A 27,960-nucleotide genomic window follows, 5' to 3' on the forward strand; every position below is an offset into this window, starting at 1 on the left:
CAAGCGGAAACAGTTGTCATTACATTTATTGATTCGATTACTCAATGGCTTTCTTTACTGGGAAATCATGTCTGGTATTAAATATCATGATCTTCATGCTCACCTTTACAAGTTCGATATTTGGTAAGTGCCTCTTTCTGTATTTTCAACTTATCATCTTTCCAAAATAATATTTGCTCTTGAAACACTGAAAGTTTATTTGAGATGCAAAGTAGTGGTAATTTCTGCATGTCTTTTGTTCAGTCTAATCTGTCCATGTTTATAAATTAACAAAGGTTTTCTGCAAATGTAATTCAGTATGTATCTGCAGCTCATAATATGTCAGATTGTTGGCTCGTGAATGGTGCTGTCGTACAACACTTAATATTTGGCTCAAGACAGAATTATACAAGTTAAAATTATACATTTTCCGATCCTTCGGCTACTCATAGTAAATCAGTCCAAACATAAAAACAGGAAGTACAGGCAATAGGCATCAGGTCAGCTAGCTTTTGTGCACAGAAGATATTTTCCTACTCTGACTGGTCTAATAAATGTTTCCTGCATTTTAGCTGTTCAATACATTTCAGGCTAAGTTTATCCTAGGTTTCTTTATTTTCCAATATTGTAACATTGGCCTACCTATTTTGTTGAGACCCTTCATTAGTCAGAGGGTAGTTAATCTGTGGAACACATTGCCACAGAGGGCGGTGGAGGCCAAGTCAGTGGATATTTTTAAGGCAGAGATAGACAAATTCATGATTAGAACGGGTGTCAAGGGTTATGGGGAGAAAGCAGGAAAATGGGATGAGGAGGCAGAGATCAGCCATGATTGATTGGCAGAGTAGACACGACGGGCCAAATGGCCTAATTCTACACCTGTAACATGAACTTGTGAAAAACAACGGGAAAATTGTCACTGCGGTGCTGTGACTTTCATGGATTTTTAATGCTTCATTCAGAAGACATTGTTTGCAAGCTGCCTGAGAGTTCTACACAGACACTGAAGGGGATGTAGAAAAATAGAGACACTTGTGTATGTGTAGGGTTTTTTTGCATTACTTAGGTTGGTGCTAAGTGTTTTACTGCCAATTAAGCCCTTTCCAAATTGGAATTGCTCTTATAAAGTATATTGTAATTACTGTTATAATTACAATAACAGTTATAAAGTCTACCCCAACAACAACTGTAGTAAAAATTCAAGTAAACAGTTTGACAATAATAGTATTGTCATCAGACAACATTTTATCCCCTGCACAAGAGATATTTTATTTACCTAAACATTTATCAGTGATACTGGCAGCAGTTCTATGTGCATATGAGATACAAGGGAGTGTTAATTTCTGCAGGTCTTTTGGTTCAGTCTAATCTATCCTGTGCTGTGTGCATGCAGCATGCTTCAGTGAATTACAGTATGCATTTCATCCCTGTGACACACTGATGCATAAAGGTACTGACTATGTGGCAGTAACGTTATGAGCATGAAACACATAATTGACATTCCGGTTGCAATTTTCTAGAACCAATACGTGTTTAGAAAATGGTATGCACCTAGAATGAAGGAGCAAGCCTGAATCAAAGAGTCACCACCTGCTTCAGTTTGAGTCACAGGGCTTGTTCTCATCTAATCTGCTGAGGACAAATCCAGCAATGAAACGAGACCTTGAATCATATTTAATGGTTCCAGTGACTACCATCTCAAAGGTTCTTTCTTTTTTCTTTGTGGGGAGTCCAAATATGGTGATCCTTGCTCATGTGTGTTCATGGAGACATAGGAAATTTCTCATCAGAATCCACTGCCTGTAAAGGGCGTCACAGTGGTAGAGTTGCTGCCTCACAATGCTCGAGACCTGGGTTCAATGCCGACTATGAGTGCGGTCTGCGGAGTTTGCACGTGCTCCCCGTGAGCGCGTGGGTTTTCTCTAGGTCCTCCGGTTTCCTCCCACATTCCAAAGATGAGCAAATTTGTAGGTTAATTGGCTTCTGTAAATTGTCCCTTGTGTATAGGATAGAACTAATGTGCAGGTGATCGTTGGTCGATGTGGACTCGGTGTGCCGAAGGGCCTGTTTGTGCGCTGTATCTCTAAACTAAACTAAAGCTCCTGCCTTGGTGAGGTATCTCACACCAAAGTTTCCACTTTGTGTGCAAGGTGCACTGAACACGCAGTTTCGTGATTTAATTTTTCAGAAAGCCCTAGCTTTATGATTCAAAAGTACATGGGATATTGTAGGCTGCACCCACATGGAGCTGCATTTCCACGTATTTCAGTCTTCAAGCAAGCAAAGAATTTAAGGTTCATCTTTTTTTGTTTTGCAAATTCAGATATAAGATGTTCAGGGCACTATAGAGTAATCCCTTCTCTTGGTTTAATAATACCAACCACTGGACCTTCAGGTTTATTCTTTTCCCCACAAGGGAAGTACCAAAAGCTACTTCTCACATAAACAGGGTCACTTACAACCCAACGGTATGAACATTGCATTTTCCATCGTTCGGTTTCCTCTCCCTAACCCCCAACTCCCAGACCACCCCCACCCCACCCCCTTACCTTTCCCCCCACCCAGTCTAAACCGCCCCTTCCATCCACCTATTGCTCTCCTCCACCCAAACCCAATCCTGCTACTCTCCACCCTCTGGCTTCACAATCCGCAACTCTTCAAATCTGTATCATACCTTCCGTTCTTATCTCTGGCCTTTGTTCCAACTATCTGCCCATCACCCCCCTCACCTGTGTCAACCTACCTGCCATGTTTTGTCCTGCCTCTCCCCTTTTCCAGCTTTCTTCTCCCCTTCTGAAACTGTCTCTCGGTATTAAATAATCTTTTCTTATTCCTATTAATTCATTTCTGACCCAATTGTTGAAGTGTCTGGATGATGACTACAACTCCAGCAAGTTATCTCAGCAATTGCGAACGAATTTAGGGTGGCACGGTAGAATTGCTGCCTTACAGCGCCAGAGACCCGTGTTTGATCCTGACTGCAAGTGCTATCTATACAAAGTTTGTACGTTCTCCCTGTGACTGCACGGGTTTTCTCCAGGATCTCAGGTTTTCTCCCAAAATACATACTGGTACAGGTTTGTAGGCTAATTGTCTTGGTATAATTGTAAATTGTCCCAAGTGAGTGGAGGATAGTGTTAGTGTACGGACATCGCTGAACGGCACGGACTCAGTGGGCCGAAGGGCCTGTTTCCATGCTGTATCTCTAATCCAAAAAAACTAAAATCTGCATCAGGGAACACAACACAGTCTTGGGTATTAAAGAAGCAATTTTGCTTTTTTGTCCAAAAGATTTTTGACACATCTTTGTTTTCTTCCTGTAAATGTTCAGCATAATTATTGATCCAAAATATGAAAAACATTTCAACATGAACACCTTACAATTGTAGCAAACAGGAAGATGCCACAGTAGAAAAAAACAGATGCATTTACTGATTTGTAAATTTCATAGTACTGGAACTGATAACAATTTTTCTGCAGCTTTTTGAACCATGTTAGATCAGATACAAGAAGACGCCTCAAGCTACAGCTCAGTAAACAGTGATTCCTGTGCAAATGGACAGGAAGCAGCAGGAGATATCTCTGTGCAGCATGAGTTTTAAAAAGTTCCTGGCTGAACATAACTTTTTTGTGCATCTGTGACCTTGCGTCATTGTTGGTTCTGCCCAAGAGACAACATTCTGTGGTCTCAGTGCAAACCTGAAGTGAGTTGACGATGTAGCTCTGAATACCAGTACACACAGTAATGGAGCACCTACTCTGCTTGAATCTGAAGAAGGGTCTCGACCTGAGACATCTCCAATTCTTTCTCTCCAGAGATGGTGCCTTTTCTGCTGAGTTACTCCAGCATTTTGTGTCTATCTTCGATGTAAACCAGCATCTGCAGTTCCTTCCTCCACACAGCAATGGAACATTCCCTGATTCCCCACCCAATTGAAAAGTAGCCCAGAGACAACAGAAAGAATAAACACTGCTTCACCTGTGATTAAACCTTGGCAGTAACTGAAGGAAATATTTGTTGATCATTGTGGTCAACAATGGTTGTTGACATTCTCTTAATGTGCTCACATTTAGAGAAACAAAGAATTGTCGATGTTGTTTTACAAAAAGGGACCCAACTGGAACCATCATCTATCCATGTTCTCCAGAGATGCTGCTTGACCCACTGAGTTACTCCAGCACTTTGTGTTTTTTGTTGTACTCACATACAGCTCAATTGTATCACATTCTCACCCAATCCTCATATGCATTCCATCACTCGAACATGGATAAATCAGAAAGGGAAAATGTACAGCTACCTACAACAATCACTCTTCAAGTTTACAGATCATCCACAGATTACATCCCAGCATTGCCACATTATCAAATGCTAAACACTATCATGCATTCTACACAAGTTTGCTGCATGATCATAGTCACTCATTAAGCAGCCATTTGCTAGTATTGTTATTTGACACCAACTGAATCATACCTTCTCACTGCCCACTTGTTCCACACAGGTGTGTAGAACAATTGGATAAAGCTAGATCAAATGCATTAGGTGGGAATCATCTTGCAAATCTGCAATGCATTGCTTTGATTATACTGTCTTCCTTCCTCCAGGGCTGCATGCGGAACTTAAACTGAGAGAAAATGTAATCACCATTTATTTTCAGAGGATCAACTTACTACCACTTCAAGCTGAAATCATTATGCAAGGAACATTTGGCCAGGGACTCCCAGTCATAATACATTCCAAATCTATCGGCATCAATTGTGCAGTGGGTGACCTCAATCCAGGGACCTGAAGGAGTGGTCTTTAAAGGGGATCACCTGCAGCTGGGTGCAGCCCTGCCATGGGAATCTGCAGCTGGGTGCAGCCCTGCCATGGGAATCTGAGCCAAGTGTGCCCCTTTAATTATTACAAATAAAATACACTGCTTGATGTTTCCCCACTCCTAACTCAGGTGACCATCCCTGTCTCACCTCAACAACCTGGGCAGCACAGTGGTGCAGCAGGTAGAGTTCCTGCCACACAGCTCCAGAGACCTGGGTTCGATCCTGACCTCGGGTGCTGTCTGTGTGTGCAATTTACACATTCTCTCTGAGACTTTGTGGGTTTCCTCTGGATGCACCAGTTTCCTTCCACATCTCAAAGATGTCCAGGTTTGTAAGTTAATTTGCCTCATTAAATTGCCCCTAGTTTGGGGTGCCAACTATCTCACTCCCAAATAAGGGACAAGGTGACGTCACCACCCTGCACCCCACGTGACCTCACCCAGCCAACGGCCATGTGCTCCTGCTCCACCAATGGCGGCCGCCCGGGCCGGGAGGCGGGTTGCTACGCAACCTCCATTAGGCGGCGCCCGGGCCTCCGGGCCTACAGTGTCCAGACCTACACTGCCTAGAAGGTAGACACAGATTTTAACCAGCATCTGCAGTTTTTTTCCTACTACACTGTCCGGACCTACACTGTCCGGGCCTACAGCCTCCAGGCCTACAGCGTCCGGGCCTACAGAGCCCCCGGACTTAATACAGGACAAGGACGATCCCGTATGGGACAAACCAATTTAGCCCAAAATACGGGATGTCCCGGCTAATACGGGACAGTTAGCAACCCTATCCCTAGTGCATAGGCAGTGGGTGAGAAAGCAGAATGACATAGAACTAGTGTAAATGGGAGATCGATGGTTGGCGTAACTGGGCAGGAAGGGCCTGTTTCTATGCTGTGTCTTGAAATCTGGCGATCAAACATCCATCTCTTCCTCCTAACTGGTTCTGGATCTGATGAAGATCACATCAAACCAGATCTCAACATCTGAGCAATCTTTTTCAGTGAGGCAGTGATCCCAAAGGGATAGGAGAGTATGGCCAAGTGTAATGGAAATCGATGTGAAAGGTCGATTTTTGCATTGTATTGTATATGAATGCGCGAAGTATAAGAAGTAGATAGAGCTCTTAAGGATAGCGGAGTCAGGGGGTTATGGGGAGAAGGCAGGAACGGGGTACTGATTGAGAATGATCAGCCATGATCACATTGAATGGTGGTGCTGGCTCAAAGGGCCGAATGGCCTAAACCTGCACCTATTGTCTATTTTCCAAGTAGATGAGCTTGAGGCTCAGTTAGAGATTGGTAGATATGACATTGTAGGGATTACAGAGACGTGGCTGCAGGAGGATCGGGCATGGGAACTGAATATTCAGGGTTATACATCCTATAGAAAGGACAGGCAGGTGGGCAGAGGATGTGGGGTAGCTCTGTTGGTGAGGGATGAAATTCAGTCCCTCAGCAACAGAGGTGTCATAGGCAATAGACAATAGACAATAGGTGCAGGAGGAGGCCATTCGGCCCTTCGAGCCAGCACCGCCATTCAATGTGATCATGGCTGATCATTCTCAATCAGTACCCCATTCCTGCCTTCTCCCTATACCCCCTGACTCCGCTATCCTTAAGAGCTCTATCTAGCTCTCTCTTGAATGCATTCAGAGAATTGGCCTCCACTGCCTTCTGAGGCAGAGAATTCCAGGGACTGATGAGATAGAGTCGCTGTGGATAGAGTTGAGGAATTGTAAAGGTAAGAAGACACTAATTGGAGTTGTCTACAGATCCCCAAACAGTAGCCCGGATGTAGGGTGTAAGTTACAGCAGGAGTTAAAACTGGCATGTAACAAAGTAAATGCCACTGTGGTGATGGGGGATTTCAATATGCAGGTAGACTGGGAAAATCATGATGGTTCTGGGCCCCAAGAAAGAGAGTTTGTAGAGTGCCTCCGAGATGGATTCTTAGAGCAGCCTGTGCTGGAGCCTACCAGAGAAAAGGCAATTCTGGATTTAGTGTTGTCCAATGAACTAGATTTGATAAGAGAACTCGAGGTATAGGAGCCGCTTGGAGGTAGTGATCATAATATGATTAGTTTTAATCTGCAATTTGAGAGGAAGAAGGTTAAATTGGAAGTGTCAGTGTTGCAGTTGAACAAAGGGGACTATGAAGGCATGAGAGAGGAGCTGGCCAAGGTAGACTGGAAAGGGATCCTAGCAGGATTGACGGTGGAACAGCAATGGCAAGAATTTCTGGGCATAATCCGGAAGATGCAGGATCATTTAATTCCAAAGCGGAAGAAAGATTCTAAGGGGAGTAGGAGGCAACCGTGGCTGACAAGGGAAGTTAGGGATGGAATAAAACTAAAAGAAAAGATGTATAACACAGCAAAGAGTAGCCGGAAGCCAGAGGATTGGGAAACTTTCAAAGGACAACAGAAGGTAACAAAACGGGCAATACGGGCTGAAAAGATGAAGTGCGAGGGGAAGCTGGCCAAGAATATAAAGAAGGACAGTAAAAGCTTCTTTAGATATGTTAAGAGAAAAAGAGTAGCAAAGTCAAATGTGGGTCCCTTGAAGGCAGACATGGGTGAAATTATTATAGGTAACAAGGACATGGCAGAAGAGTTGAACAGTTACTTCGGATCTGTCTTCACTAAGGAAGACACAAACAATCTCCCAGATGTACTGGAGGACAGAGGATCTAGGGGGGTAGAGGAACTGAAAGAAATTTGCATTAGGCGAGAAATAGTATTGGGTAGACAGATGGGGCTGAAGGATGATAAATCCCCTGGGCCTGATGGTCTGCATCCCAGGGTACTCTGGGAGGCGGTTCTGGAAATAGTGGACGCATTGGTGATCATTTTCCAATGTTCAATCGATTCAGGATTAGTTCCTGTGGATTGGAGGATAGCTGATGTTATCCCACTTTTCAAGAAAGGAGCGAGAGAGAAAACGGGGAATTACAGACCAGTTAGCCTGACATCGGTGGTGGGGAAGATGCTGGAGTCAATTATTAAAGAGGTCTTAACGGTGAATTTGGATAGCAGTAAAAGGATAAGTCCAAGTCAGCATGGATTTATGAAGGAAATAATGCTTGACTAATCTTCTGGAATTTTCTGAGGATGTGGCAAGTAAAATGGATGAAGGGGAGCCAGTGGATGTAGTGTATCTAGACTTTCAGAAAGCCTTTGATAAGGTCCCACATGGGAGATTGGTGAGCAAAATTAGAGCACATGGTATTGGGGGTGGAGTGTTGACATAGATAGAGAATTGGTTGGCAGACAGGAAGCAAAGAGTAGGAGTAAACGTCCTTTTCAGAATGGCAGGCAGTGGCGAGTGGAGTGCCGCAAGGCTCGGTGTTGGGGCCACAACTATTCACCATATATATTAATGATTTGGACGAAGGAATTAGAAGTAACACTAGCAAGTTTGCAGACGACACAGAGCTGGGTGGCAGTGTGAACTGCAATGAAGATGTTAGGAGGTTGCAGGGTGACCTGGACAGGTTGAGTGAGTGGGCAAATGCATGGCAGATGCAGTATAATGTAGATAAATGTGAGGTTATCCACTTTGGCGGCAAAAACAAGGAGGCAGATTATTATCTCAATGGTGTCAGGTTAGGTAAGGGGGAAGTGCAGCGAGACCTGGGTGTCCTTGTACACCAGTCACTGAAAGTTGGCATGCAGGTACAGCAGGCACTGAAGAAAGCTAAGGGCATGTTGGCCTTCATAACAAGAGGATTTCAGTATAAGAGTAAAAAGGTTCTTCTGCAGTTGTATAGGGCCCTGGTAAGACCATATCTGGAGTATTGTGTAGTTTTGGTCACCTAATTTGAGGAAGGACATCCTTGTAATTGAGGCAGTGCAGCATAGGTTCACGAGATTGATCCCTGGGATGGCGGGACTGTCATATGAGGAAAGATTGAAAAGACTAGGCTTGTATTCACTGGAATTTAGAAGGATGAGAGGGGATCTTATAGAGACATATAAAATTATAAAAGGACTGGACAAGCTAGATGCAGGAAAAATGTTCCCAATGTTGGGGGAGTCCAGAACCAGGGGCCACAGTCTTAGAATAAAGGGGAGGCCATTTGAAACTGAGGTGAGAAGGAACTTTTTCACCCAGCGAGTTGTGAATTTGTGGAATTCTCTGCCACAGAGGGCAGTGGAGGCCAAGTCACTGGATGGATTTAAGAGCGTTAGATAGAGCTCTAGGGGCTAGTGGAATCAAAGGATATGGGGAGAAGGCAGGCACGGGTTACTGATTGTGGATGATCAGCCATGATCACAATGAATGACGATGCTGGCTTGAAGGGCTGAATGGCCTCCTCCTGCACTTATTTTCTATGTTTCTATGTTTCTATGTTTCTAGGCTTCAATCTCTCTTGTTTTCAAGAGAGAGTTAGATTTAGTTCTTAGGGGAAAAAGCTCGAACGGGGTACTGATTTTGGATGATCAGCCATGATTATTTCGAATGGCGGTGCTGCCTCAAAGGGCCAAATGGCCTACTCCTGCACCTATGTTTCTATGTTTCTATGTTTCTGTTTCCTACCATCAACCTCTCCTCTGCACCGCACTGTTCCCAACTAATGTTCCTCCTCCAGGCCCTGTCCCTAGGTAACATTTCTTAACCTCGCCCTTCCTCCACCACACCACCCAGGCTCCATTCAGAATGCCATTTACACCTCCAACCCCCCTCCTCCTGGCCTCCTCCTGCACCTATTTTCTATGTTTCTATGTATCACAAAAAGCTGGAGTAACTCAGCGGGTCAGGCAGCATCTCAGGAGAGAAGGAATGGGTGACGTTTCGGGCCGAGACCCTTCTTCAGACTGATCGACATTTCAGGTCGAGACCCTTCTTCAGACTGATTTTTAAAAGATTATTATACACAACTAATCTAATTAGCCTAGTCACCAATAATGTGCGAAAATCTGGTGGTGGCAAATCGACTTCTATTACAATAAATAATAGCAGGAAAGAAATACATGTGTATTGTCTGTTTTGCTTTCAGGTGTGTTATGTCAGGAGCCGAAGGTCATGTACTCTGAGCCGCACCGTGCTGTTACCAAAGGAAACAATGTGACTCTGCGGTGTTCCTTTGTCAACATGTCTGGTGACAATAAGTGCCACATCAAATGGTATAAACACGGAGATCCCCCCATTGAATTGAGAAGCTCAAAGAACAACAACTGTGTAGCCTCGCTGAGAATCGTCAATGCAAACAAATTTCATTCAGGAATTTACTACTGCAAATTGCAAACGGACACCAGTTCGACAGTCCAGTGTGCGGCAGAAGTGAGTGTGCAACCAAGTAAGTAAAAGCAATAACCGATATGGGTGCTCACCTGCTGTGTTAACATTTTTATAATACACATCTTTGAGTTAATATTGTTCCTTTCATAACTCATGCATGTTCCAACACGAGCAACTATATTTGTTTTCCATGAATTCCTCTTTGCTTTTAGTTTAGTTTAGTTTAGAGACACAGCGCAGAAACAGGCCCTTTGGCCCACCGAGCCCGCGTCGACCAGCAGTCCCTGTTCACTTAGCACTATCCTATACACTAGGGACAATTTGAAATTTTACCGAAGCCAGATAACCTACAAACCTTCATATTTTTAGAGTGTGGGAGGAAATCAGAGCAGCCGGAGAAAGCCCACACAGTCACAGGAAGAATGTGCAAACTCCATACAGACAGCACCTAGGTGCCTAGTTTTTGGCGAAACTACCTGAGGGGATCTTGAGTGTGCTCTCGTAATTTTGCCCAAATTAAAGGAGGTGCCAGACCACCAGTTGCTGGAAAATCGGTGGTGGACCTGTGTCGTCACCGATCAGCAACAAGCTTGAAAGGGTTCAGAAAAGATTTACGAGGATGTTACCAGGACTAGAGGGTGTGAGCTACAGAGAGAGGTTGAGTAGGCTGGGTCTCTATTCAATGGAGCATAGGAGGATGAGGGGAGATCTTATAGAGGCATACAAAATCATGAGAGGAATAGATCGGGTAGATGCATAGAGTATTTTGCCCAGAGTAGGGGAATCGAGGATCAGAGGTCATAGGTTCAAGGTGAAGAGGAAAAGATTTAATAGGAATCTGAGGGGTACCTTTTCACATAGAGTGTGGTGGGTGTATGGAACAAGCTGCCAGAGGAGGTAGTTGAGGCTAGAACTATCCCATCATTTAAGAAACAGTTGGACTGGTACATGGATAGGACAGGTTTGGAGGGTTATGGACCAAGCGCAGGCAAGTGGGACCAAGGTAGCTGGGACATTGTTGGCCGGTGTGGTGAGTTGGGCAGAAGGGCCTGTTTCCACACTGTATCACTCTATGACTCTATGACTCTAATGGTTAGGTTAGAGTAAAACTGCAATTCAGGGAAAACACTTGTGGTGATGCTGTTCAATGTAAATTGAAAATAGCAATGAAAATGTGCAAATTGGAATAAAGTAAAGTACAACGGGACTGTGTCACCATCATTCACAAGGTGAAGGTTTCGGTCAGCAGCACAGGTTGTTGTAGCAACTGCTGTCCCCATTGTTTGGCAATCCCGATTGTTCAGTGTCATCTCATTTGCCTGCTCCTGTCACCACAACAGCCCCCATTGCACCACTCCCTGTAATCTCAAGGATTTCATTTAAACTCATCTGGTTCACAAGGAATTTTGTGACACCGCTGTATAAACTTTTTTTTTTAAAAGGCAAAATAATTGTATGTTCAGTGTCAAAATCCAACAGTTGAGAAAACCTGCCAGTCTCCAAATTTGATGGATTAACACTGGATTTTAAATTCAACGAATCCAGCTGGCTCAGGATTTTGGTGGTGCTCTGATGGCAGATTGGACAATTATTGGATTTTACTGCTATTGATATCCAAACACATTGTTTTTTCATTCATTTTGATTTGATTTCAAAAATACAGCATAGAAGCAGGCCCTTCGGCCCACCAAATCCATGCCAACCATCCATCATTTGTTCACACTAGTTTTATGTTATCCCAATTTTGCATCCACCCCCTGCATACTGGAGGCAATTTACAGAGGCCAATTAACCAACACAACCACACATCTTAGGGATGTGGGGAGAAACAGGAGCACCGGATGAAACCCATGCAGTTACAGGGAGAACGTGCAAACTCCGCACAGACAGCACCCGAGGTCAGGATCAAACCTGGGTCTCTATCACTATGAGGCAGGGACTCCAGTAGCATTGTAATAAATTATCCAGTAAACCCTCTAAATTTAAGGAAAGTAAGGGAAAGAAAGCTTTAGTGAGTTTAGAGTGTGCAGGAAATGGGATTCAATAAATGTAATGGGAGCACAGAAAACAAATTCTAAATGAAATTGTTTCGTACAGAAGTTTAAAAGAAGTATGTGAAGTGTGTCTCCAATGAGTTTATAGGGATTTCTCCAAATAGGGCCGAGTTGGGGAGCCAGGGCCAGGTTAGTTTAAAATGAGTGCAGGATAGAGTGCCCTGGTGAGTTTAGAAGGAGGTGAGGAATAGGGCACTTTAAAGGGGGTGAGTTTAAAGGGGATGTTAGGAACATCACGTTACAAGCCAGATGCCAAACCACTGAAATTTCAAAATAGTCGGATAATTAGACGTCTAGTTTAAGAAAATAACTGCAGGTGCTGGTACAAATCGAAGGTATTTATTTCACAAAATGATGGAGTAACTCAGCAGGTCAGGCAGCATCTCAGGAGAGAAGGAATGGGTGACGTTTCGGGTCGAGACCCTTCTTCAGACGTCTAGTTTAATTATACTCATGGTGTCACTAAATGATGTCACTAAATAAAATCCGAGTCATTATTCCAACACCTTCCAACCTTCTATCAAAACAGTACAATCAGAAAATGTTCCATTAAAAAGTATTACTTTCAATATCATTTACTGTTTACATTGCGCCTCAGCTGGGAAGCAAATTGCAACTAGATAGGTTTGATCTGTGCCCTTGAAAGCAGCAAAAATTGTAGACTTTGTCAATCCGCAAACTTAAACAAATAAAACTGCAAACTGCAGTTCAGGCAGAGAGAGAAATAAGGTTAACAGTCATAGAGTCACACAGCGTGGAAACAGGCCCATCAGCCCAACTTGCCAACACGACCAACACCTCCCATCTACACTAGTCCCACCTGCCTGCGTTTGGCCCATATCCCTCTAAACCTGTCCTATCCATGTACCTGTCTAGTTGTTTCGTAAATGTTGCAATATCCCTGCTTTAACTACTTCATCTGGCAGCTCGTTCCACACCCACCACCCTTTGTGTGAAAAAGTTACCCCTCAGGTTCCTATTAAATCTTTCCCCACTCACCTTAAATCTAGGTCCTCTGGTTCTCTATTCCCCTACTCTGGGAAAGAGACTCTGTGCTTCTACCCAATCTATTCCTCTAATGTTTTTATACACCTCGATAACATTACCCCTAATCTCCTGCGCTCCAAGGAATAGAGTTCCAGCCTACACAGACCGTCAGGTCCTGGCAACATCCTCATAAATCTGGAGGAAGGAACTGCAGATGCTGGTATAAACTGAAAAAGGCATAAAAAGCTGGAGTAACTCAGTGGAATAAGCAGCAACTCCGGAGAGAAGGAATGGTGATGTTTTGGGTCGAGACCCTTCTTCAGACTTCTTCAGACTCATAAATCTTCTCTGTACTTCACAGGTTGATAACATTTTGACTGAACCAAGAAAACGTTGAGGCTTGAGACTCAGCTGTTCAGTTGCGATTATGAAAGAAGCCTTAATTTTCATTTCCTCTGCCTTCAAGATCAACTGCTTTCATAGTGGGCAGCTGATTACATGCAAGTCACGGGCTGCAAGTTTACACTGACACCTTCATCTTTCAATGTTTAACGATTTAAATCAACTGAATTGAACATCAAACTTTTAATCAAATCTAGGTTTTTACCATGCTAATTCTTAAATCTTTCATTTGTTTGATGTTTATGATCTGCTTCAATATGTTTGCCCTAGCAATTCTGTGCATTACGGGAAAGTTTAGGACCATTTTTAAATTGAGCATTAAATTAGGTTCTAATGTGCAAAGTTCAATTATGGGTGGATGGAATTGACATGACGAGAAAATCTTATGATGTTGCTTACACCAAACCTGCAGAGCTGTGCAAAGTTCACGTCTCAATCTTACAAATAAAAGATATTGAGGGAAAAGTGAATTGACCAAGCAAATTAACCTCCAAACCTGTACGTCTTTGGAGTGTGGGAGGAAACCGAAGATCTCTGAGAAAAGGACTGGACAAGCTAGATGCAGGAAAAATGTTCCCAATGTTGGGGGAATCCAGAACCAGGGGCCACAGTCTAATAATAAAGGCGAGGCAGTGGCGCCACCTGAGTGTTTGACCACTCCCTGATCGAACCCTCGGCACGGAGTTTACGAGGGGCGGGTTTTGGTAATAAGGGGATACGGTCACGAGGAGTGCTTGGAGTGTGTGAGGAGAGAGAGAGAGTGCTTTGGGTGTGTGCTGTTCGTTTGCTGTGAAAATAAAACCTTCCTACAAGGCGACTAGTCTAATTCTGAGCTGGACCGTACCAAGTCCCGCCACATTGGTGACCCCGACATTCCAAATTGGTCATTTTGGAGCAGAATATGCATCCCAGCGGCCAACCCGCCATTCTGGCCGAACTGAACACGGTCGCCTTGAAACTGCCGACCTTCTGGACCTCTCAGCCGCAGGTATGGTTCCAGCCGGCCAAGGCACAATTTTTCATCCGCGGGATCACGGTCGACGGGACCCCCTATTACTGCGTCGTCGGTGCTCGACCAGAAAATGGCCGGTCGGGTCGTGCCATACCTGCGTGATCCCCCGGCGGCCGGCAAATATGAAGGCCTCAAGGCGCTGCTCCTCCGCACCTTCGGGCTCAGCCGCATGGAGCAAGCGGCACGGATCCTGAACATGGGCGGGCTCGGCGATCGGAAGCCGTCGGCCCTCATGAGCGAGATGCTGACGCTCATGGACGACCACCAGCCCAGCCTGCTTTTTGAGTACGCATTCCTTCAGCAGTTGCCAAACGGCATCCGCCTGCTCCTCTCCGGGGCGAAGTTCGATGCCCCACTGGCGCTAGCGCAGCGCGCCGACGAGCTGTGGCTGGCCAGTCGGCAGGAGATGGCCGCGCTGGTTCGAGGATCCACAGCACCCTGTAGGGTGTAGCAGGGCGGTGCCTCGGTCGATCGGCTGTCGGCAGCGCCATGGAGGGCCCAGCGGCCACGCCCTGCATCCACGCGGAGTCTGGCCAGGCAGCCGGTCCCGAACGACAATGGTAGAGGGCACTAGCGTGTTTCCCATCATCGCTGGGGTTCAGCGTCTAGTCTAATTCTGAGCTGGACCGTACCGAGTCCCACCACAAGGACATTTAAAACTGAGATGAGCAAAATACTTTTTCACCCAGAGAGTTGTGAATTTGTGCAGTTCTCTGCCACGGAAGGCAGTGGAGGCCAATTCAGTGGATGAAGAGAAAAGAGAGTTAGATAGAGCTCTTGGTGCTAACAGAATCAAGGGATACGGGGAGAAGGCAAGCATGGGTTACTGATTGTGGATGATCAGCCATGATCACAATGAATGGCGGTGCTGGATCGATGAGACCCCCTATTACACAATGAATGGCGGTGCCGAATGGCCTCCTCCAGCACCTATTTTCTATGTTTCTATGTTTCTATTAAAACCCACGCAGGTCAGGGGGAGATCATACAATCTCTGTACAGACAGCACCCATGGTCGGGATCAAACCTGGGTCTCCGGCACTGGAAGCGCAGAGGCAGCAACTCTACCACTGTTCTGTCGTGCTGCCCATGATAAACTAGATAAACATGAGCAGAAAGATATGATTGGGTTAGAAAGGGGGTGATGGAAAGAGGCTTCACTGCAGTATAAATGCCAACATTGTCCATTTGAACGGCTAGTTTCTGTGTGAGAAGTTGTATGTAATTTCCCTTTGTTCCACCACTATAAATTCATGGAGCATCGATGTTTGAGCCTTTCTTTCTTTACCTGTCAGGTAAAATCTGTCTATGGATGGTTGGGTAGCGACCAAATGTACGCTTCTTTTAGCTTCATTCATCATTTCAATATAATTTTTCATGAAACAATGACAATATCAGAGAGAAAATGTTCTTAAAGTCCATTAATTGAGAGATTATTGGGTTTAGAATAGAACACGGGGAAAAATCCAAAAAGACTCTAATAGTTTAGTTTAGAAATACAGCCTGGAAACAGGCCCTTCGGTCCACGGCGTCCATGCCAACCAGCAATCACCCATACACTAGTTCTATCCTACACATTAAGGACAATTTAAAGATGTCAATTAATCTGCAAACATACACGTCTTTAGAATGCGGGAAGAAACCAGTGCACCCGGGGTTAACCCGAGGTTAATTCCAGGATGGCGGGACTGTCATATGATGAATGAATGGAGCGATTGGGCTTGTATTCACTGGAATTTAGAAGCATGAGAGGTGGTCTTATAAAAACATATAAATTTATTAAGGGATTGGACATGCTAGATGCAGAAAACATGTTCCCGATGTTGGGGATGTCCAGAACCAGGGGCCACAGTTTACGAATAAGGGGTAGGCCATTTAGAGTGGTGAAGGTGTGGAATTCTCTGCCTCAGAAGGCAGTGGAGGCCAGTTCGTTGGATGCTTTCAAGAGAGAGCTGGATAGAGCTCTTAAGGATAGCGGAGTGAGGGGTTATGGGGAGAAGGCAGGAACGGGGTACTGATTGAGTGTGATCAGCCATGATCGCATTGAATGGCGGTGCTGGCTCGAAGGGCTGAATGGCCTACTCCTGCACCTATTGTCTATTGTCTATTTAGAACTGAGATGAGGAAAAGCCTTTTCACCCAGAGAGTTGTGAATTTGTGGAATTCTCTGCCACAGAAGGCAGGGGAGGCCAATTCACTGGATGCATTCAAAAAAGAGTTACATAGAGCTCTTAGGGCGAGTGGAATCAAGGGATATGGGGAGAAGGCAGGAATGGGGTACTGATTGTGGATAATCAACCAGAATCACATTGAATGGCAATGCTGTCTCAAAGGGCCAAATGGCATACTACTGCACCAATTGCCTTTGTATCTACAGTGCATTCAGAAAGTATTCAGACCCCTTCACTTTTTCCACATTTTGTTATGTTACAGCCTTATTTTAAAATGGATTATTTATTTTTTTTAAATCATCAATCTACACACACTACCCCATAATAAAAAAAAGTGAAAACAGGTGTTCAGAAATTTTTGCAAAGTAATTTAAAAGAAATAACTGAAATACCACAATAAGTATTCAGACCCTTTACTCAGTACTTTGTTGATGCACCTTTGGCAGCAATTACAGACTCAATTCTTCATGGCCTCAGAATAAAAGGACATACTGTTAGAAGAGAAGTGAGGAGGAGTTCCTTTAGTCAGAGGGTGGTGAATCTATGGAATTAATTGCCACAGAAGGCTGTGGAGGCTGTCATTGGATATTTTTAAGGCAGAGATTGACAGATTCATGATTAGTGAGGATGTGAGGAGTTATAGGGAAGAGGCAGGAAAATGGGGTTGAGAGGGAGAGATAGATCAGCTATGTTTGAATGGTGAAATAGACTCAATGGGCCGAATGGCCTACTCATGGCCTACTATGACATGAACTCATTCACCAAACCTGCCATCCCTGGAACCAGTCAAGTGAACATTCACTCCACTCCCTGGATTGCAAATGTATTCCTTCCAGAGACCAACCCTATACTTTAGTTGCAGTCTCATCATTGTGCAGCAAGACTTCATTACTTCTGTACTCAAAGTCTATTTACTTCTATTATCGCTTGTTGGACCCGCATGTTCACTTTCAATAACTTGTGTGTAAGAACTCCATGGTGCTATTGAACATCAATCTCTCACTAATTACAAAATACTTTTCTGTTTTATGCACCTAAGTGGGTGATTTCACAATGTTTTCACATTAGTTCTACCAGTCATGTTTTTTTTCACTGACTCACTTTGTTCAAACTGGCACACTCTGAGATTTGCTTCTGGATTTACTTTGTTTTTAGAATGAATGTGGATGGCAGGCACAGGGCAAGTACAGTGACATCAATCAACATGCAATCCCCTTTTGGATAGATCTCTAGGGAAATCTTTCTGTGGATACAAAGCTCACAAACAGCATAGTACATTGAAGTAGAGTTTAGTACATTGAAGAAGGGTTTAGAGGGATATGTGCCAATCACAGACACGTGGGACTAGTGTAGATGGGGCATCTTGGTTGTCATGGGCAAGTTGGGCCGGAGGGCCTGTTTCCGTGCTGTCTGTCTCTAACTATTTCTGTCATGCATTATCTAACAAAAATACTCTTGACAGAATTTCAATAAATAGAAGCAAACCTTTAGCGATCAGTTGTAACTCCCAAATGAAACAAGAACCCCTCTTCATTTGGATGGAAGTCAATGGAGTCAGTTTTTTCTTGACATGTAACTAAGTGAAATACAATGTTCATTGTAACTCTCATGATTTCCACCCAGAAATGTCGCAAAATGCCAGGAAAATGGGCTAAATGGTCAATACCACGTTTCCTGCAAATCACTGTCTGGGGATAGAGTAGAGAATTGAGAAACCTCGTAAGATTTGTCTGAATAACTCCTGACAGACATTTCCTCTTGTGTGTATAATTAGTTGTTCTATCGACCTTCCTGCGTAGCAGGTGTCAGTGGAGCTTAAATGCAAATATGCTTGAGGAAGGTACAGTCCCTTCAGAAATTACAACCTGCCTGGACTGCCCTAGAAGCAAAGATTAGTCACCTGAACACTTTGGTAAATAATCCAGAAGGAACGTGTATGGTTTCTTGTGAAGGAAGGAACTGCAGATGCTGGTTTAAACCGAAGATAGACACAAAGTGCTGGAGTAACTCAGCGGGACAGGCAGCATCTCTGGAGAGAAGAAATGGGTGACATTACGGGTTGTGTCTGAAGAAGGGTCTCGACCCGAAAAGTCACCCATTCCTTTCCAGAGATGCTGCCTGTCCCACAGTTACTCCAGCACTCTGTGTCTGGTTTCTTCCCTTGTCACATTCACAAGAACAAGCAGGGCATGAAACACCACAATACAATGTAAATCTATTACAGGTATGATCTGGTGAAATCATATGATAGATTAAGCAATAGAGTAGCGGGATATGACACTCTATGCGTTGTAGCCAACAATACTGATCAATGGATCATGCAGGTGTAGGGGAATAGATCAGCTGGAGGAAGAAATCTGTGATAAATGCAGTCAGCAACCTTCACTTATTGTGCTGAGATTGATTGCAATGGTGTCCTGTTGTAAAAAATGCTTTTCCATATTTTCCCTTTAGAAACCACTGAAGTGGACAGAATGAAGACTGCAACCACAATGAAAGACATGTTGATTTTAATCCAGGGTATTCTGCTGATGCTTTGCCTCACTTTGCCGGGAATGTTGTTCTTTGACAAAGTAAGTAGACAGCAATTATCCCTTCCAACTACTTAACATTTCTCCTTCCAGTTCTATTCACTGCCTGGATCAGTTAGATAGTACAGGTCCACCACCGATTTTCCGGAACCCGTGTTTCCAGAGTCCTTCTGGATTATCAATTATGCTAGACCGATAGAGGTTACGGCCTTTGAGAGGAGTTGAATGGTACCAGAATGGTCTGCCTGTACTGCCGAGGGGCCGACATACCGACCCGCAAAGACGGCTATGGGGATGGATCTGCTGGCTCTGGCCAGGCCAGAGTTCCAGAGCACCGGCCATCAGGGACAAATTCAACCCGTCGATCGGCAGCAGAAGTCCTGATGAAGTAGACTTCTGGGTGACCATCTCACCCGGCCTAGCCACCACAGTTTCGGGGGGCTTTCCAGGGGGGGATTTCAAGTGCGCTCTCGTAATTTTGTCCGGATTAAAGGAGGTGCCAGACCACCAGTTGCTGGAAAATTGGTGGTGGACCTGTATTTGGAAGTAAGATTTCACCTAAATTTGAAAACAAAATATTAATAAGTGACGGCCCATAGTTTTACTGAGTAGGGCCTTCTCGCCATTCACATCCAGTTATCTATAGCCAGCTAACTCATATCCTTAAGGAAATAGAATGTCAATTGTTGCATGGAGTCTGTGCCAGATCTTAGCGTAATCCCATCAAACTCACTCCACAAATTATTTCCTTCTCACCTGTCCATCTAGTCAAAGGAAGAACGTGCAAACTCCACACAAACTGCACCTGAGGTCAAAATCGAGCCCAGATTGCTGGAGCAGTGTGACAACTGCTCTACCATGATGCTGCCCTGTGCCTGGCAGAGTTCATTAGCAGATGTGCCCGCTGCAACTTGTCAGCAGGTTTGAGACTTCTGCAGTCAGATGCAATGGTGGCAGAGACCCCAGCTCACTGGCATCTAGACAGTTACATGCCAGCGTTCAACACAGAATTGGCAGCTTTCCACAGCAATGATTGTCACAGATCCATACATTGAGATCCTGAGATGCTTATCTAAGTGCTTATGGATAGTGATACTTAGAGTGTCACAGAGTGATACAGTGTGGAAACAGGCCCTTCGGCCCAACCTGCCCACACCGGCCAACATGCCCCAGCTACACTAGTCTCACCTGCCTGCGCTTATAGAGTCACATACTTGTACTGAACTGTATACAAAAATAAATTGCACTGTACCTCGGTAAATATGACAAATAAAGAAATATACCAATAAAGTACCATACCATTTAATATTGGAAGTATTCATCTTCTGCTCATGTCTAACCCAGGACTTTATTTTAATTGTTGAAGGCCTGAACTTACAAATCAGCAAAGAACAAATAAGTTATGAAAATCATTCTTATTCTTTACAGAACAACCAGCCAAAAAATAAAAATGATGAAACTGAGGCTGACCATATGTATGAGGTATGAAACAATGGGGGTATTTTATATCTCAGCAATGTCCATTCTATTGATCTAAATGTTATTTATACTATTAAAATAAGCATAAACATTTTTATCAGTTGCACGAAGCATGGGTCATGGGTCAACCTGTGGAGTCGATTTTAACCTGATCATCCTGTAGCCTGGCAGCTGGAGGGTGATTGGAATCTAGAACACACATTTAAGAAGTATCTCAATAAACATTTGAGTTGCAAATGAATAGAACTTTATAAATGAATAAGTTCTAGAATTAGGCCATTTGGCCCATCAAATCTACTCTGCCGTTCAATCATGGCTGATCTATCTTTTCCTCTCAACCCAGCACCAAACCTTAAGGCACACCACTAGTCACAGGCCTCCAGTCCGAGAAGCAACCTTCCACCATCACCCTCTGTTTCCTTCCATGATGCCAATTTGCTATCCATTCAGCTATCTCTCCTTGGATCGTACGCGATCTAACCTTCCAGAGCAGCCTACCATGTGGAACCTTGTCGAATGCCTTACTGAAGTCCTTGTACACAACATCTACAGCTCTGCCCTCATCGACCTTTTTGGTCACATCTTCAAAAAACTCAATCAGATTTGTGATTCACGACCTCCCACCTACAAACCATGCTGACTATCCCAAATCGGCCCTTGCCCATCCAAATGCCTGTATAACCTATCCCTCAGAACACTCTCCAGTAATTTACCAACTACAAATGTTAAGCTCACCGGACTATAGTTCCCAGCATTTTCCCTGCGTCCCTTCTTGGATAGAGGCACAACATTTGTCACCCTCCAGTCTTCTGGCATCTCTCCTGTATTTAAAAACGACTCGTAAATTTCAACCAGGGCTCCCGGAATTTCCTCTCTAGTTTCCCACAATGTTCTCGCATATATCTGATCAGGCCCTGGAGAATTATCTACCTTCATACACGATAATACCTTCAGTACTTCTTTAATGGTAACACTGACTGCTCTCAGGACATTTCCATTGACTGCCCCAAGTTCCTCCATCCTTCTGTCTTTCTCCTCGGTAAATACAGAGGAGAATTACTCATTGAGGACCTTGCCCATCTCCTGTGCTCCACACAGAGGTGACCGCTTTGATTCCTAAGAGGCCTCGCTCTCTCTCTAGTTACCCTTTTACCCCTTACGTATTTATAAAATCTTTTAGGATTGTCCTTAATGCTACCCGCCAGAGCTATCTCCTGGCCCCTTTTTGCCCTTCTGATCTCCTTTTTCAGATTACACCTTAGTTCTCGAAACTCCTCCAGGAATGCACTTGATCCCAGCTGCCTATACCTGTCCTATGCATTCTTGTTTTTGACCAATACCTCAATTTCCCTTGTCCTTCTTCCTTACGTTTGCATGCTTTGCCCTTCACTATAACGGAATGTACATATCCTGAGCTTTTGTCAGCACACGTTTAAAAACATCCCACATCTGGAGTGTTAATATATGACAAATTTTCAAAAGCTTTAAGAACATTGGGACAATGCTGTGAGATATGACAAATGACCCATCAACTTTGTCGAATATGGGACAAACACGGGCAAATGTGAATGTCCCACAAGTGACATCTTGGTCATCCTGGATGAGTTGGGCCAAAGAGTCTGATACCATGCTGTGTGAATCTATGACTCTATTTGCTTCCTCTGCCTCAACCCTGATATGGAAAAACATCATTGATTTTTCAACATCATTGGTCAATGTACTGGAACTCTTCACTTAATAATACTGATGCATCTATCTTCAGCTCACTGACTGAAGCAGTACAGGAACACAGCTCATCATCCCATCCTCTTCCCAGCAATTGGGGATGGCCAATGAATGATAGTGGTGTCACCATATTCCCATTCCATGCAAAACCAAAGTTTGCTCCTTATTGCATGAAGCATAAAGGAAGAGTAAGAAAGCATGTCTGTAAGAAATCTAACAATAAACAGAGCTCTGTAAAGCTAGTAAAGCTAGTAAAGAAGATGTAAAACTCCAAACATCTCATGGTTTCTTTTGAACGAACGCTGGCCACCAACACAGGTGAAAGGTTGTGTTGTTTAAACTACTGCCAATCAACAAAAGAACATTTCAGAAAAACAATTAACACTTTATTGACCTGACACTCTTAATAAATTTGCCTTGTCTTAAAGAGATAGGTTACATTACATTTAATTTCATTGTACCAACAGAACAATCCATCATGTACTACATGTATAATATACATGTCCGTATAAAATAGGAAGAATATTAGTTATAATTAGTTAATTGATATAGTTATAATGTATTTGTTTGTCTTTATCAGATAGTGTAAATATCTCACTATCATTTGTGATGCACGTGTATTTTCTGTACATTAACAGATTCACGATTATGTCATAATGCTGTATAATATAAATACTGGTGTGAATTACATCACTAAAGCATTGGTGGAGTCATAGCTCTGCAAAACTAAGAGCTGATTTCTCAGTGAGGGATACCACACACAGAAGGCACTGATTAGGAACCGACAGGCTTGGTGTGCTGCGTTACAGTCTGTTAAAAAAGAGCAGTTGAAAAGTCAGACAATAGACACAAAATGCTGGAGTAACTCAGCGGGTCAGGCAGCGTCTCTGGAGAAAAAGTGAAGTTTTGGGTCGAGACCCTTCTTCAGACTGAGAGTCAGGGGAGTGGGAAACTAGAGGTGTGACACTGATGACCAAGGAGAAGTGGAGCTCACCCTGGTCCATTGATGGCTGTGGAAGAGGTAATAGCAGAGAGAGATATGGATGGAAACACTGGATGACTAGGGTGGGAGAGGGGCAGAGAGAGAGGGAATTTAGGGGCTACCTGAAATTAGAGAAATCAATATTCATACCGCTGGGGTTTAAGCTGCCCAAGCAAAATATGAATTACTGTTCTTCCACTTTGCACGTGATTTCATTCTGACAGTGGAGGAGGCCCAAGACAGAAAGATCAGTATGGAAATGGGAAGGGGAATTAAAATGCTTGGCAACTGGGAGATCACGTAGGCCAAGGCAGACTGAGTGAAGGTGTTCAGTGAAACAATTGCCCAGTCTGTGCTTGGTCTCGCCGATATATAGGAGTCCACACCAAGAACAACGGATACAGTAGATGAGGTTGGAGGAGGTGCAATTGAACCCTCTGCCTCGCCTGGAAGGACTGCTGGGGTCCCTGGATGGAGTCGAGGGAGGAGGTATCAGGACAGGGAAAGGACAGGGACAGGGCATAATTGTCCTGTTATGGACAATTATGCAGGGAAAGGTACCTGGGAGAGGGTGGTTTGGGGGGAAGGGATATGTTAACCAGAGAGTCATAGAGGGAGCGGTCACTGCGGAAAGCGGAATGGCATGGAAATGGGAAGATGTGGTTAGTGGTGGGATCCGTTGGAGGTGACGAAAGTGTCAGAGGATTATTTGTTGTGCTTGACGTCTGAGGGGTGAAAGGTAAGGACTTGGGGGACTCTGTCCCTGTTGCGACTAGGGGGAGGGGGAGCAAGGGCAGAGCTGCGGGGCACCAAGGAGACCAATGTGAGGGCCTCATCTATGATAAGAGGGGAACCCCTGTTCCCTGAAACTGAGGACACCTCGGATGTTTTGGTATGGAACTCATCTTGGGCACAGATGTGGCGTAGATGGAGGACTTGGGAGTAGGGTATAGAGGCAGGCATAACTGGGGCCCATGTGGGTGCTCATAGCTACGCCTTGATTTAGAGGAGGTGGGAGGAGTCGAAGGAGAAATTGTTAAGGGTAAGACACAAAATACTGGAGTAACTGGGACAGGCAGCATCTCTGGAGAGAAGGAATGGGTGACATTTCGGGTCGAGACTCTTCTTCAGACCCTCCGACTCTACGACCACGTCTTAACCCAGACCCGTTAAACCTTCTCTCCAGAGATGCTGCCTATCCCGTTGAGTTACTCCAGCATTTTGTGTCTCTCTTCGATTTAAACCAGCACCTGCAGTTCTTTCCTGCATATTTTGTTAATGGTGAGGACCAGCTCCGCTGGATGGAGGACAGTGTTGGCAGAGGGAAAATGGTGGGCTCTGCAGTCGAAGAAGAAACAAAGGGCTTTAGGGCATTCCTGGTGGGGGATGGAGGTGTAGTGACTGAATGTCCATGGTAAAGATGAGGGAGTGGGGGCCTGGAAAACGGCAGTCATTAAAGATACAAAGGGCGTGTGTGGCATCTTGGACATAGGTCAGGAGGGATTGGACCAGGGGGATAGGATGTTGAGGTATGTGGAAATCATTTCAGTGGAACAGGAGCGCGCAGAAGCAATTGGACTACCAGGGCAGTTCTATTTATGGATTTTAGCGGGGCTGTGGAGGGCAGACAGCCAGAAGTCACATAATCAGCGATGATCCATGAGATTGTGGCCTGGTGCTCATCTGTGGGGTCATGGTCCAAGGATAGGTTGGAGGAGGAGTCTGAGAGCTGGCGCCTGGCCTCAGTGCGGTGGAGGTCAACTTGACAGTCTACCATGGCACCTCCCTTGTCAGCAGGTTTGATGATAATGTCAGGATTGTTGCAGAGTGAGCGGAAGGCTGTATGTTTGGAGGTGGTGAGGTTAGAGTAGGTAAGGGGAGTGGAAATGTTAAGTCAGTCGCTGTTAGCTGACAATGTCTCGTGCACAGGTGGCCACAATGACACAGCTGCTGAAGCTTCTGCCTCACAGTGCCAAAGACCCGGGCTCGATCCTGGCCTCGGGTGCTGTCTGTGTGGAGTTTTCCCGTTCTCCCTGTGACCGTATGGGTGCTCAGGTGCTCTTCTTTCCCTCCACATCCCAAAGACGTAAGGGTTTGGAGGTTAATTGGTCTGTGCAAATTGAACCTAGTGTGTAGGATGTGAAAGTGGGATAACGTAACTAGTGTGAACAGGTGATCGATGGTATGGACGATGGCCTATTTCAATACTGCGTCTTTGAACTCGACACAGCGCTCTGTGAGTTCTACCTCCAAGCAAGTGCATCTAACTGAGATTATTAAAAATATTGATTAAAACACTTTCAAACCTGGTTTTCTCGGCATGTTACATTCTGGTGCATATATATTTGGCACAGTTCTCAGTTGTGCTGTATATGTTTGCCTCACATTTCTTCCTTCCTTTGAAAGGTTAACAGCTGCACGTAAATAGTATAGGAATGAATTTAGTACAAGAGCCTTAATTCCTCACAACAGGGAAAACTTGCTCTGGACTATCATGTTTGGCACAGACATTGTGAGCCAAAGAGCCTGTTCCTGTGTTGCATGGTTCTATTTTCTTTAATTTTATGGATTACACATGTTCATATGATTTTTTCTGGAAAAAAATCTTGAAAGTTTTGATTTACTTCAGCATTTGGTGGAACGGGTTTTTTCTCTTATAAGTCTTCAGAATTTAATTATAAATATGTATAGGTGTCCACTGGGACTGGGATTCAGACTTTAACAATGGTGAACAGACAGTAATCGTAACTCTTTAGTTATCAGTAGAGATATCTTGATCCTGTGTCTGAACTTAGTTTTGGAATAAGATTGGCATTAATGCATGAAGTGTCCAGAAGATAGAACAGTACAGCACAGCAATGTCCATGCTGAACAAGATGCCAAGATAAACTAATATCATCTGCATGTAAATGACCGATTCCCTCAATTCCCTATAATGCCGAATCATTTTAAGTTGCAGGAATAAATTGCATGTTTGGTGTTTTATCAAAAGTATGATTTATTTTTAAAATGGTGTTTTGTTTTGTTCTAGGGTTTAGAAGTTATGCAGACGGCCATGTATGAGGACATTGGCAACATGAGACCAACGGAAGACAAATGTGCCACTGCTGAGCAGCCCAACGAGTAAAGCACAATCATATCATGAAGGCACAATGGTTCCCCTGAGCAATGTGACAGCAAAAATAACAACCTGGTGAAAATGATATGATTGGCATCAGAAAGATCGAAAGCATGTAAAATGTGGTTGAGGGATTGATTGCAGAAGTGAATGTGCTTCCCAACTGATCCTGAGGAGGTAAATAAACAACATGATCACAAATTGGAATGCCAGCCCTAACACGGGGAAAAGGATCTGTATACTATTTCCTGCCCGTCCATTGTTTCATGAAATCTGCACAGGTTTTGCATGATTTAATTCTTCAACAATAGGAGGCCTTATGTAAAAGGGAATTGGCAGCACAATAAAATGCCTATTAGATTAGATATATCTTTCTGATGGTGCTATTTGCCAATCAATAGAAAATTATTCTGCACAGTTTAATAAAGGATTATAGAAATTGATATATTTTATGAGATGTAAACTGTCAGAGTTATATATAGATAATAGATAGTCTCAAAATATAGATATATATTATCTGACATAATTCATGCATAACTAGGCCAAAATAATGAAGGATGTACACCTTTAGTGAAAATTGCACAGGAATACTTTTATATTGTGTCGCAAAACACAAGATGGTCCATTCCAAGTTTCATTTGTGTCAACAAGATTGTTTATAAAATGGAACAATAATCATCTGACCATCTTACTTTAGGGATCCAAAGAGGAGAAAATTAATTCCTTTGTCTTAATCTAATGCGGACAAAAATATACAATAGTTTAGAGCATGCTTTAAATGACGAAGGTGAAACCATAAACCTGTTGGTGATATTTGCGTGGGTATGCAACGTCATCTCAATCCAAACATAACATGGCATTCATAAACCACACTCAAAGCAAAGTGTAGTCTATATGACTACTCTAAATGGATCCATTTTAAAGTGAAAGTGAACTGCAGAGATATATTATTTATTTGGTAATTTACTTAGCTTTCTATTGTTTTACCTCAACTTCCACCATGGTAGACAGGTATCAGTTTTTACTAACTAAATCAAATGGTTTAACCAAAGGTGACACCATGCTTACTAAGTTTAACAGTATTGGAATTCATTTCAAGTTATTTTAAGAGAATTTTCCACCTTGTATATTTTGTATAAATAGATGTAGGAATATATTGCTGTCATTATGGATAATGTATTCATTTGCAAATATATTTGTCTCCACTTGCAGTCAATGCTATTTTTTGGGCTGTAGAAAAGGAAAAGTTGTGGAGTTTGTTGGCTTTTGTGGTATTTGATAATTTAGTTGCTTTTGACTTTCTTGAAATAAAGCATACTTCTATTGTCATGAAGGGATTAACGAGTGTTTTGTGAATCATTGTTTCCTTTCGACTAACATCCACAAATCATGCAGCCCACAAAAAGACTGGGCATAGATTGCCAGGCCTATCCATCCCATCTATTCAGTTAATGGTAGAACATTAA

The 27,960-nt window shown here is 43.7% G+C and overlaps 1 protein-coding gene across 1 annotated transcript; it reads left to right on the plus strand.

The window, feature by feature from the left end:
* cd79b (CD79b molecule, immunoglobulin-associated beta) lies at nt 1–27,810 on the plus strand. Its single transcript, XM_078424657.1, has 5 exons — nt 1–123; nt 9,792–10,091; nt 19,114–19,232; nt 20,619–20,672; nt 26,408–27,810. Exons 1-5 carry the CDS (start codon nt 45–47, stop codon nt 26,501–26,503), a joined length of 648 nt encoding a protein of 215 aa, XP_078280783.1. The 5' UTR covers nt 1–44; the 3' UTR covers nt 26,504–27,810.
* The last annotated feature ends 150 nt before the right edge of the window (nt 27,811–27,960 follow it).

This window comes from Rhinoraja longicauda, chromosome 29, assembly GCF_053455715.1.
Source record: "Rhinoraja longicauda isolate Sanriku21f chromosome 29, sRhiLon1.1, whole genome shotgun sequence".
Classification (NCBI taxonomy): Eukaryota; Metazoa; Chordata; class Chondrichthyes; order Rajiformes; family Arhynchobatidae; genus Rhinoraja; species Rhinoraja longicauda.